Genomic DNA, 13,639 nt, shown 5'->3' on the forward strand with positions numbered 1-13,639 from the left:
CTTCATTTCTGTCATATTTATACAAATTAACAGAGGTTTATATTTTTGTCACGTTCGCGCTTTCGCGAAACTAAGCACTCACGATTCGAAATAAACTTAAACAGATTTAATCCAAAATGGCAAAATAAAGATACAAAAGGAAGGCAAGCAGAACAGACAGGCAAGCAGGACAACAACCAGGTAGGGACATTGACGATCGGATAAACGGAACTGAAAACACAGGACTTAAATACACAGGGTAAATGACTAGATTGACGCGACACAGCTGCAGACAATAATACAATTAACATGGAGGAAAGGCAGGGCACAGGGAACACATGGCACGAGACGAAAACAATAACAAAAGTGTCCAGAGATGTGACATTACCCCCCCCTCCCGGGAAGATGCGTCCTCGCACCTAAAGAGTAATCAACAAAAACAAAATGACTAGGAACTGGGGATACAGGATCTTGGGAGGAGGTTCCGGTGGAGGATGGCTCCCAGGAGGGGGCAGACAGACAGTCCAGGGAGGAACAGACGGAGGGAGGAGCCAGGGAGGAGACAGGAGGAGTCCGGAGCAGGAGGAGATCCAGAGCCCAGCTATGGTGGTCCACGGTGGAGCCGCCGGAGGGAGGAGCCATGGAGGAGGAGTGGCCATCGACTCCATGGGTCCGACCGACGGCGGCGGAGCAGGTGGTGGAGGAGACTGAGGCAGAGACGGAGAGCCGAAGAGCCAGGGTGATGTCGAGGCGCTGGAGGTCCAAGGCGACACCGCAGGCTTCGGCGACTGACACGGAGACGGGGGACGGGAAGGACGCGGCGGAGCCAGAGTGACTGAGGACTGAGGTGAAGCCCGGAGGAAGGAGGAGCCTGACAGAGCCGGTGGGATGGAGGGACGAGACGAAGCCGGAGGAGAGGAACCCCGAGGCGACGGATGGTCGACGACAGACCAAGGCGGAGCCGGAGGGACGATGGAGCCTTGTGGAGCTGGTAGACTGACGGACCACGGTGGAGAGGAGGGAGCTAGGAGCCCAGGGGGAGCCGACGGGTCTACGAGCCGAGGAGGAGTCTGGGACTCAGAGGCAGGACGGCGAGGCGAGGGATCCTCCACCCTCGACGGCGATGGAGACCGGCAGACCCGTGGCAAGCTCCAGATGGTTTGCTGAGGATGAGCGCAGGGGCTGCTGGGATCCATCGACGTGGTATGACCAGGGTGGGAGGGTGGGAAAACTGGACGCGCACGTGGCACAGGCACTGGAGGGAGCGCACATGGCGCGGGCACTGGAACGGGACGGAGCGCACGTGGCGCGGGCACTGGAACGGGACGGAGCGCACGTGGCGCGGGCACTGGAACGGGACGGCTGGGCAGAACCAGCGGGCTAACGGGATGGCTGGGCGGAACCAGTGGGCTAACGGGACGGCTGGGCGGAACCAGCGGGGTAAAGGGACGGCTGGGCGGAACCAGCGGGCTAACGGGACGGCTGGGCGGAACCAGCGGGCTAACGGGACAGCTGAACGGGAACAGGAACTCAGGATACAGGGGAGGTGCCCAGTCTAAGTCCAAGTCCACATCGTCCAGCTCCTCTTGCAGATCCAAAAGTGTCCAGAGATGTGACAATTTTATTTCAAATGTTTTCTTTGACCTCACTATTTCAGTTTGCTTTAGTTGGGCTCTTGATGCTTTGCCATGTTTTTATCTAGCTGTTTGTGAAACACATTTGTTATGTCACCATCTAATGACCTGATTCACTAATCTCAATAAGTCTCAAACAATATGGGTGAGCTTTAATTAATTTTGTATTGTTTGTGGTGCTAATATTACCTAACAAGATAAGTTGACAAATTGTTGTGAAGGAGCTTAAAAACATTGTATGCACAAAACATTTAGAGCTACTACAGCATTTAAAGCAGGTCCTGAAGCTCTTATTAGGCTTACTAAGCATGAGGATATCGATCTACTGGATTTGTGATCTACTGAGAGCTTTGAAGGTCTCATGGAACTTACCTTGCGCATGACTCACACTTACAGTAAAGATTACCTCAGGCAATCACACTGAACAGATTATGTTCTATCTTACTGACTATTCACTGGCACCCATAGTGTTGGGCCATCCTTTCCATTGGAAGGAGAACTGTGCATTATAAGGAGCGAATTCAAAAACCTGTTTTCTTGCCTTTTTGTGCATGTCATGTCACACTTAAAACATGCCTAAAAATGCATAGAAAACTCTCTGTTTCCAAATCTCTCTGTAGCCGGAGCTCCATGCTCACATTCTTGTGGCATCTTAGCAACAACGGCCTTAGCTCACCATGAAGATGCTGAAGTTTCAGCAAAGAATAACCCAGGATTAACAGTTTCAAGTGTGAAAAGCCCTAATCTGATTCAGCATCTATGGAATGTGCTGGACTAACAAATCCAATTCATAGAGGACCTAACTCACAACTTGAAGAACTGGTCAGGTCGCTAATATGCCAAATACCACGGAACACATTCTGATGTCTTGTGGTGTCCATGCCTGAGTGATGCAGAAGTTTTTCAGCAGCATGAGAGAGACCAGCCTTATATAAGCTGGTGGTTTTAATGTCATGGTTCATCAGTGTACAGCCACTAATGAACACATTGGTCTCACACATTCAGGAAATAGCATAGTTGCATGTGTAAAAAGTTTGATATGATTGATATTAGCATAGTTTGGTCTCTAACTGAAACAAATATACTTTGTGTATTCTGCTACTTTAAAATCTTCTCAAAAATATTTTATCACATTTTCATAAGTATCAAATCGGAGCTCCATTTTGGACCATAGTCTTTGCTTGTATAGCATACTTGATATGAATCATGTTGACCTTTACATAATGTTAATGGTTTGCAGAGTAAAATAAGAACCTCACCTGGCAAAGTCATCCTGAGGAGGAATAAGCTGTTGCATGAGAGGCAACTGGATGAGGTAGAGAATAAGGATGTGTCCTCCACTGAAGATGGTCATCATTACACACAAAGAGCTGAAGTGCAGCAGAGATATGGTGTAGTCTAACACCCAGCACCATACAAGGCTAAGAAACACCATGAAATACAGTGCTGATGTCAGCGAGGGAAACATTATACCTGTAAAAATGCATAGGTTCAGTGACTTCATCCATAGATCATTTTTCAAAACACACACACACACACATTCAAATTTATGTGCATTACCTGCCAACCCCAAAAGAATAGTCACCAAGACTTTTCCAGCAGTATTCATTACAGAAGACATGACAAGTCTCAGACTGGTCAGAAATATGAACAATTTTTGTAGAAAGTCAGGAGAGGTGAGAGGAGAGGTGTGGCTCTTTACAGAGGAGCCAAAGGAGGTTCCCTCAGATGTTCTACTCTCTTCTTCACATTCTGAGTCAGAAATCTCTCTGTCGGAACCCTGCCAAATACGGAAACATGAACAGAGCAGCCAATTAAATAAAATAGCTCAAATCTTAGAAAAAAATAAAAACAGTGCTCAAGTTTTTGTTGTTTTTTTAAAGCTAATAATTGTTTTTTTCAGAATATGTAGTGTTTTCAGTTAAAAAATAAGCACAAGTCAAGCTGTTGTACCAGACAGGACCACGGGGAGATGGCAAAACCACTAAACCCACTCCCTTGACCTGACTCTGCTACTATATAGATCCATTCAGAATCACTTAACCACTAACCACTGCAGAACTGAAAACACTTTCGGTCAGTGTCCATTAAAAATACTATTTTAAGCTGAAAAGAATATCTGAACATACGTCACTATTTTCAGCATTAGTGATGTTTTAAACTTAGGCCGAACACCGATTCTATTTTATACCCCTTCTCCTACCCTTTCCTCTTGTTCCTTCAAACAGAGTGTGACACACAAAACACACACACACACACACACATTGGAGATTGCGCAGCTCTCATATCCAGGTACAAAGAAACTTGTCAATGCTGCCCCACGACTTATTTAAAAACTGAAATACAGTTCACTATTTTTCCTGCAACAAGATGATAAAATGGCTGTTTTTGCAGTAACTCAGTGTTAAGAGAGACACACAGATGTGCATTCAAGCAGCTAAATCGCTCTCTCTCTCTGCAATATTTGAGAAGAGGGATTAGCGAATGTGGTAGTCGCCCTGATCAGACATGAAGATCTGTTGTGTCACTATCATGCAGTCAGTAACGTTTAATGGTTTAATGTTAGCAAACCTTAGCAAATATTACTTGACTAGATTAGAATAACATGACTGTAATTTGAACACATGATTGAATATAACATTAAACCAATTATTAAATCTTTATTAAAGACAATACTCCTTGTATTTGTATGTCCATGTTATATGTCCATGTTGTCCATGCACCACACATTTTGAAAGCCCCTGAAGTAGACAGACTCCACCGGCATTCATTCAGGTGAATAGTAGAGATGAGAGATGGTAATGGGATTTATATTATTTTTAATCTGCCAGACTCTGACACTCTGACCATCAGCAAGATGTTTAGGTAAAAACAAAAAAGAGCTAAAGGCTAAAATATAGAGGTGCCAGTATTGTGTACAAGTCCATACCCACGTACTTCAAGCACTGATTTAACCAAAAAAATGTACCCTTGAATAACCTTCCTGTAGAGTTTAGTTCCAGCCAATTTGTAATTTTCAAGTAAACAGAGGTCTTTATCAACTGCCCCAGTTGTGTTTGATCAGGCTCAGAAGAAGGTAGACCTCCAGGAAAAGGATTAAGTAGCCTTGTTCTAAAACTCACACAATAACAAGTTGATCATGATCCATACCTCACTGTTGTAGAGGTGTCTGCTGTTTTCTCCATGATCTGACTTCTTGGCTTTACACCAGTGAAGGATCAACAATGTAGACAAGAAGACAGCGATATCTGGCATTAGTAGACGTATTATGTTCAGTGTGTCCACATCACTAAACCTGGGAAGAGAATTTATTTATAATGAAAATATGAATGATGAATTATTGAAAATATAAATGAAAATATATTTGTTTATATATATATATATATATATATATATATATATATATATATATATATATATATATATATATATATATATAGAGAGAGAGAGAGAGAGAGAGAGAGAGAGAGAGAGAGAGAGAGAGAGATTTTTTTAATCTTAGGAGATTTTCAAAATGTAACAGACCAGAAACACGAGGACAAACAAATTTGATGCTATAGTGTGTGGTGAGTCCTGACTGTGAACATGGGAAATCTCACAAAAGAATTAATGTTTTCCAGGACAAGTTGTTGTTATTCTTTGGTCTTCTGCCAGCTTGCTTTTTAATTGGATATTGTTTAGTTCAGAGCTCTCTCACACATTCTGATTTCCAATCTCGGCTCAAAATAAACCAGATTATCTTGTGGTATGAACCCAGCCTAACAGTTAATAACCAGAAACTGCATGAAATTCAGTACGTCACATTAGGGATAAGCAGCAATTACTGAATCAATTGGGCATGTCTTCTGTCACACATTACTGTCTGGCAACATTTACATTGATTTTATGATTTTATGACAGTTGAAAAATTCTGACAAAATAGTCTCAAATAAAGTGGACTCAAACACCATTGGGCAATTGTGTGCTACTAATGAAAATTATTCCTTTCAAGGGTACATGCGTAATTTGAAATGTTTCCTTACTCTGAAAGAGCAACCATTAATATTTTCCATACCTGACAATGCCAAGGTGAAAGAAAATGTTGTCCCATGGTCCAATCACTGAATAATAAAAAAAAGGATACATACTGTATATTACAATGCATGGATAATACAGAGCAAAACCTGAAAGAAAACATTTTAAAAAGCAGATGAATATGGAAGAATATTTATGTAAAAACATGTATGATGCATTCTAAAAGTAGTTTTAATGCAATAATTATCCCTTGTAATGCACCTTATAATGCAGTTTGCAATCTCATAAATAAATGTAACCTCAGTTTATAAATTGTGACACATGTCAATTAATTGTTACACTATGCGTTTTAAATTTGGTTATAGTTATTTACTGTCACGTCTTTGGACTCTTTTTTTGTCGTTTTTGTCTTGTGTCATGTGCTCTGTGTGCCCTAACTTCCGTTCCTATTAATTGTATTATTGTCTTCAGCTGTTACTTGTTAATTTAGTCAATCACGTTGTATATCTAAGTCCTGTGTGTGTTGTATACAGTTGCTCCGATCGTCGAGGTCCATACGTGTGGTTTATGTTCTGCCTGCCAGTTTGTATATATTTATTTTGCCTGTTTAAGAGGATTAAATCTGTTTAAGTTTATTTTACTTGTTGAGTGCTCCTTACTCTAAACCACAAATGTGACATTTACAACAAGATATAATGTATTACAATGCACATTATGAATAACCCTGAGTAATCCTCTATAATTTATTTTACATAAAGGTTTGCACTTGTGGTTGGAGGCATTAAGGGACCAAAGCAATGGTGAATTCAAAATAAGGAAAAAAATAAAATGTCCACTCTACGGCCTTCTGTCCAGTCCACGTAATCTTTATCTAGTCTAAAGAACTCCATAATTAACAAAAATAACAAAAATATATAAACATGATGAAACAACCCAAAGCATAAAAACGTTAAATCATTCATGGTCCCACTTTATAATGTGTACCTAACACCTGTGAACTTACGTGGTACTAGATGTGTACATAGCATGTAAACTACAATGTAAGTACACATTGGTGAGTGTATAGGTTAATATATAATGCCTTGTCTGAGTCTTGCAGAGCGTGAAAGCACTAAAATTAAAATAAGGTTTTTTCCTCCCCTGCGTGGTTCAGAGGTTAGATGAATAACTTACATTCCAACATATCATGACCTATTGATCTATCATGCAGGACATAAGCTAATATACACTTGATGCACGTCTCATAAAATCTCACTGTGTGAGAAAGAGAAGGGCAGGCAGATGGATAAATTTGATGATGCAAGAGATAACTCAATTTAATCCAGTTTCTGAGTGCAGACACAGCGCGTGAGTACACAGCAAAAAAACAGCATAAAAGAGAGGAAAAAAGAAAGATATACATATATACACACTGATATTTGGCATCCTTGGTAAATATGATCAAAGAAGGCTAAAGGCAAAGAAGATCAATCCTTTTATTTACAAAATTCACTAAAAATATATAACTTTTCACTGGATTATAACTGCCCAAAGTGTATTTGAAAAAAAACATTTATTTCATAATTATATTTGCCCCCATTTTATTATCCAAAAAAGGTTTGATTTTTGTGAATTTTATTTTTAATAAAAGATCAAAAGGATTAAAAATGCAGATTAATTTTCACAGCCTTCTTTGATCATATTCACTAAGGATGCCTTAAAGTATATATATATATATATATATATATATATATATATATATATATATATATACAGCCTTATATTGTGTCATATATATATAGTTAGAGTGACGAGAAGTGGATTTTTGTAGTTAATGGGAGATCGGTAATTTCTGTGCTCTTACCAAGTAAGTGGAGGGGTGGAGATAGGGGTATTGATAGCAGAAAGTGTTTTGGCCATCACAGAAAATGTGTTGCTTAATATTTCTTTCCAGAGTTGATGGTTCAGGGAAAAGGCTAAATCTTTTTCCCATTTAGTCACTGATATTACTAATGGAGCATTGTTATAGATTTAAACTTGAAATTAATTTATTGGAATTTGTAACATTTATTAATTCTTCCACTGAGTTTAAGATATTTTAGATGAAAACACTGCCAAGACCCAGAAAAGTATGCAGAGACACAGAAGAGAAAAATAGTTGAATAGCATCATTTGTGTTTTCTTATAGAACAAATACTCTTCCCATTGCTATTCTCAAATACTATTCTCATAACATTTAGACTGCAGCACTGATGGCAAATGGATTATTCTGATGATGTTTTTCATAAATTTCTTCTGCTTGTTGGGTAAGTATGAGTTTGAAAATTCATGCTTTAGACATTTCTTCTGACCAATGTTTTATCAAATGTATCATATTCTTCTTGCATAAATCATGTCTAAAATTATACTGTGCAAGAACGGGAAAATTCAATCACGTGACTGATAAGATAAACTACTGAGTTATCCATTGGGCGGAGAAACATCACAATACCCCAAGCTAAGACAATTTATTATTGATCATTTGGGATGTGTAAATATGAAAAAGATTTAATAGTTAAATAATAAGGACACCATCAAACTTGGCTCTTTTTAGACCTGCTTTTTAAACTCTTTGATAACCGTTTCAGTGTGCTTCAGCCTGCTTGCCTACTGCTACTTAGCCATGATTAGAAGAAGTCTAAGTCTGGACGTTTCCTGGGTCTCATGATTGTATGGTAATTTCTCCACAGTCGTTCATCCAATGTTATATAACACACTATATAACACTTATGTTCATGTCAGTTTCAGTTATCATTTTTATTAATCATTGATTCAAATGATGAAATACCATTTTTATTTAATTATAATTTTAATAATTAATCAAATGTTTAAATTATGTCAGAAAACACAGACTCAAATGGCAGATGTGGATATATTTGAGGAAAAAAATAGGATTTTTAATTCTCAAAATATTATGTTTTTTCATTGTGCATTTTCTGCATTTGGGTTATTTTGACTAGGTAAAAACCCCACAAAAAAACACTTAAACAACTAACACAATACAAAACATGATAACATTTTTATCATGTTTTTTATTATCTGTTTCCACAAATGAACCCTTCATTTATTAAAACTGTTTATTTACTAAGTGACACAGTGGCAGATGAAGAAGGTAAACAACAACCAAAGCAGAGGAATAGTGAAGACAGTACACAGAAGTAAGTAGCACCACATTTATAGAGAGTTGATGAAGATGATGGCAGATGGTTGTCTAGCAAGCCCATACAAAGCATTCATGCATTCAGGGAGAGGAATAGAAAGGTAACTAGATGCTCAATTGATGCTGCAGAGAAAGCCACCAGTTTTGGGAGAGGCAAAATAGTAAAAAGGTAAAACTAGATGCTGATGTTGATGTATCTTGATTATTTTTATGGTAATTATATATGTTTTCAAATATTTTAAATGGTGATTATGGATTCAAGCAGGACTCTCTTCTGAAGAAGAAAAAGAAGATTGAGCTCTTACCATCTTTGGGAATATATGTAAAGGTGATTTGCATTTCACACTGCAATGCCAGAAATGTCACACCAGTGGAACAAATGACACGTAGAAACCTTCCAGTTTTCCCTGCATATACACAAATGCACATCATTTTGAATAATGAAAAGCATGACAATGAAGCCTACATAATCCTGACAATTTTTTAACACTGAAAAAATCATATTTACTGTCACTTTAATTTGGAATTTAAATAGTATATGTATTATAGTCTGTGCAATGATTATAGACATTATAGACTATGTGACCCAGTTTCTTTCTTCCCTTTTATTTTATAATTTGATTCATCTACACCTTCTATGTCTCATAATTTTACATCATGTGCTTCCCTATTTGAGGTTATAAGGCTTGTTCAACTTTGTGTGGCAGTGCAAAGACAATGCATTCTGGTTATAACATTTGTCTGACTTTAAGCAAAGCTGCAGCTACCTTACGATCACATGTGCTATCAAAGTACTGTGAGAGCAAAACAGGTCAGGAGCTGTATATAATATATAATCTTTGTACCTTGTTACAAGTATGGTAATACCACCATCACTTCACCACAAAAGACTGCTTTGTAAGTAATCTTTCTGATGTATATATCACAATTCCTTAACACATCCAATAGAGTAGAAAAAACTTTAGATACAGTTGCTTATTAACGCTTAAGAAAGACAAAAGAAAACAATCTGACTGGAGTGCAGCTGGAGAAAAACAAAACTAGAGGTATTTTGTAAGGCTTGGTGGGAAAGTACCCTATCATAAAAAAGCATTAAAAACTACTACATGAGATCATTTTTTGTCTCTTTTAAAAGAATAAAAATTTGTTCAATACAGTAACTAAATTTACAAAACATAAAGCATCAACAGGTGCTGACGTTCCCTATGATCACACCATGCAGCTACATTATTGCATCAATGCACTATTACAGAAGAGGAAGAATTGGACAAACTTGTTAAATCATCTAAACCAGGCAAACAACTTTGACAGTGAACAGTATTTTTGATAGGGCCAGTTTTTTTTTCTCCTTTATACCAAGGGGCCAGATTAATATTTCAAGTCTTCACACCTTTTACACCATCTCTTTTTTATTGAAGGAATTTAATGCATGACTAACGCAACTTGTTTTCAGACCTATGTTAAATGAGAAAGAAAACTTTGTCAGTGGAAAGAAATATTACCGAACAAGCCAATGTAAACATCTCAAACGCATAAGGTGAGAACAAAAGAAAGATCTATGCAGGACTACAGAAAAATGTTGCCCACTCTTTATTGCTCACTTTAAAAGGAAAATCTCTGCCAAAATGTCAGTGCCGACAGGCAATAGTCACTTCAACAAAAAGCTTGTAAAACACAAAAATATCAATCAGCAGAAAGGATCGCTACAGTGGGTGTCGAGAGAGCTGACGAGCTGACTTTTCTAGCACAGAAGCCAACATGCTACACCTGAGCTCTCGATCTTCTTCATTGCAAACAGCGGGGCTTCGGTACAGTCTCTGGTACGAGTGCGAATGCACCGAGAGGGCTGGACAGGACAAGGACGCGGACCCTGACACGGGTGTCTCTAAGATCACAGGAGAAAGAGCTTAGAGCATTGAGGTGTAGTTCACAATAATCGGGCAAAAGACGCCAAGACACACTGGGAAAAATAGAGCAGCAAATTAGAGTCAAACAGAAAGGTGTCCGCGTCACTTGAACACTAAAAGTAATAGCACTCAGCTGAAATAGTTAATCAAATCAGAAACAGTCTACGGGACAGAGATTGGAGAGGCAGAATATGAGTGTATAACCACACTCTTGGACATTGCCTGGGACTCTTGGACTCTTTGACCACACACGTATCTTGGTGCCTTAGAACGCAACGTTTTGCGGATTGACAGGTGTGTCTAGTGGTTGTACGTAGTTATGTAATTGTAAATATTCGGCCAAGACAAGTTTTTTACTGCAATATGTGGGGTTATGAACAGCTAAGGTGCACAGCAAACATCCAAAAGTCTGATTTCGTGCTTGGACTCTTGGATGAAGCCCCGATCAACAGAATTCTCTCCAGAACTGTGAGATAAATTGAGGGTCTCTATCAGAGACAATGTTGGATGGTAGACCGTAAATTTTAAATAGATGATTAAATACTGCATGTACTACCCTGAATGCCAGTATGCACCATCATTCTGGAGGCATGGCACTACTGTAGAACAGCACGGTGCATGAATCGAGTTAGGAACAAATAATTTGTGGACAATTTGGAGGAATGGAGACACAGGTCAGAGCTCTTCTATCCTGTCGCTTGATCCACCAAAAGCAGCCCCTGGGAGAATTGTCTCTGCGGCACTACCGCACATTTAACCTCTTGGCCGATCAGAGGTAAGCCAAATTTCAGTAATCAGACCAGACAATAAATGGCTGAACCACTCCCTCGAGCCAGTGTCGTCACTGACTCAATGCCAATCGGATAGCAAAAAGTTATTGTTCCCCACATCGTAATTGCGTTTGGTGGGCAAGGTAATGGGGAAAAAAGTACACAGATGAAGGCAATTATCTAGTAAAGAGTATTGTGAAAGAACCACCTGCTTTGAGGGATCAAGAGTTATTAAGATAGGCTTGGTGGTAAATAAAAAAAAAGCAATCAAAAGCCTCTTGCGCCAAACCAGACCAGGTAAAATCGGACTTGACTGACATAAGTGCAGTAAGGCATGTCTGCCAGCCCTCGAGGGAGCCGCCGAAGATGGAGGCCGGCTCGAGGACCACATCGCCAACTGGCTTTTTTGGCCTCGGATAGCGGGAGAGATGGTGAGTCCAAAAAAGATGACCGCCTGAAACACTGCTGCCCTCAAGTTAGAGTCCTGGAGGGACTCCTCATGGATTTGCTTCCTCATGGATTTGCCAAACTGTAACAATAAATAATAGTGTAGCACTCTCACCGGAACTCTGGGAAAAAGAGTGATGGGGGAAAGGTGTACAGACGAAGCCTCGGCCACGTCTGTACTGTGGCATCCAGACCAGTGGAGCTGGATGAGCTAGAGAGAACGAGAGGGGACATTGCACATTCTTTTGAAGTAGGGAAGTGGTCCACTTCTATGGGCCTCAGCCCCTGCCTCGACAGGATGTCTGCTTCCACACAAAGGATCTGGTGCTTCAGCTTGCACAAGGATGTGAACGCAAACCTCCTTAGTGGTTTACATAAGAGACCACAGGTGTGTTGTCGGTGCGGCCAGACATGACTGCTTTCCAAACAATGAGAGACACGTTTGTCGCTAGCATTACACAGTCAAATCAAATCATTTTAATTCATATGAGCCTGCATCGTGGCTGAATCTGACACCACACCAAGATAAGTGGTTCTCTGAGCTGGAAAAAACACACTTTTTCTTTGTGTTCAGTCTTAACCTCAGATGTTTCATGTAAGCGAGGACAATACCTGGATGTCTGATCACCTCGCTCATCAACTGCGCTAAAATCAGCTGGTAATCAGTATAATTGGGCGCTGTGCTCCTTAGCTGTCCCGCCATCGAGGGTGGTAGGAATGGAGACGATCCGCTTCTGTCCATTAAAGGGGACATCACCCTTTAAAAGACACGATGCAACAGTTGAGCGCTGCTGCTTAGATTAGCTGTAAAAACAACACCGCTGATTGTGTCTTCATGTTACAAAGAACAGCCTCTTTTTCCAGCTTTGTGAGGGACTGAGCAATTTAGCAGTAAGGGCACCAAACCATATGTTCAAAAATATATATTTTCTTTAATGAAACAAAATCATACAAAGGAAAATCAAACAAACAAACAATTAGAATTAGGGACATCAACCGTGTAAACCAAACCGACAAAATAACAAACACAACCACATTTATACAAAAGGAAGTCCACATTTAAAATAGGAGACACAAAACAAAGAAACGATCTACAAACCCCCACCGACAGTGCTGAGATTCTGCTCTTTTAGATGAAACACCCCAATACAGGACGGAGGAATTAATTCAAATGAAATAATCTTGGATCTCCTCCCAGCCATCTGAGGAGTGGAACAGGCCCGTGGCCTTTAAAGTTGTCAACATGACACAGCCACAGACCGCTCCACCATCCTGTAACTTAAACTCAAAAGAAAACAAAATTAACAAACAATACAGCAACTAGATTGTGCACCCAACTAGCTGCAAAGAAAGTGTTTAAATAAAACCATTGAATCTTTTTCTTATTTTAATCAAGATATTTAATGCTAAATAAACTCAAATAATAATCTTTTAACTCAATCAAATGAAATTAAATATATAAATTGTTTGTGGATGTATGTGCATGTAACATTACTGGTCACTGATGTGTGTGGCCACCACATGGGCGATCACATTGACCAAAGAAAAAAGCTCGCAAATGCTTGGCTCTGAAGCATAAATCTGATAAGTGGTTGCACCTGATGCTTATTTATACCTGTAGCCAAATTTCACTCTTATTTAGAGCAAATCAGGGCTCCAAGTCTGTCATCACAACATAACTCGTAAGATGTGTCCCAAACTGAAGTGCAC

At 39.6% G+C, this 13,639-nt stretch overlaps 1 protein-coding gene across 1 annotated transcript in view; it reads right to left on the reverse strand.

Annotated features, from left to right (window-relative positions):
- Positions 1-13,639, reverse strand: part of si:dkey-11f4.7 (piezo-type mechanosensitive ion channel component 2) — a 117,447-nt gene that overhangs the window by 89,066 nt on the left and 14,742 nt on the right. Inside the window, exons 3-7 of the mRNA XM_043248937.1 lie at positions 9,111-9,212; positions 5,668-5,713; positions 4,764-4,908; positions 3,174-3,393; positions 2,873-3,086 (exon numbers count right to left, since the gene is read on the reverse strand). Of these exons, the coding sequence (XP_043104872.1) occupies positions 2,873-3,086; positions 3,174-3,393; positions 4,764-4,908; positions 5,668-5,713; positions 9,111-9,212 (727 nt within the window). The remainder of the gene's footprint in view (positions 1-2,872; positions 3,087-3,173; positions 3,394-4,763; positions 4,909-5,667; positions 5,714-9,110; positions 9,213-13,639) is intronic.

The sequence above is a fragment of the Puntigrus tetrazona genome, chromosome 9, assembly GCF_018831695.1.
Source record: "Puntigrus tetrazona isolate hp1 chromosome 9, ASM1883169v1, whole genome shotgun sequence".
NCBI lineage: Eukaryota > Metazoa > Chordata > Actinopteri > Cypriniformes > Cyprinidae > Puntigrus > Puntigrus tetrazona.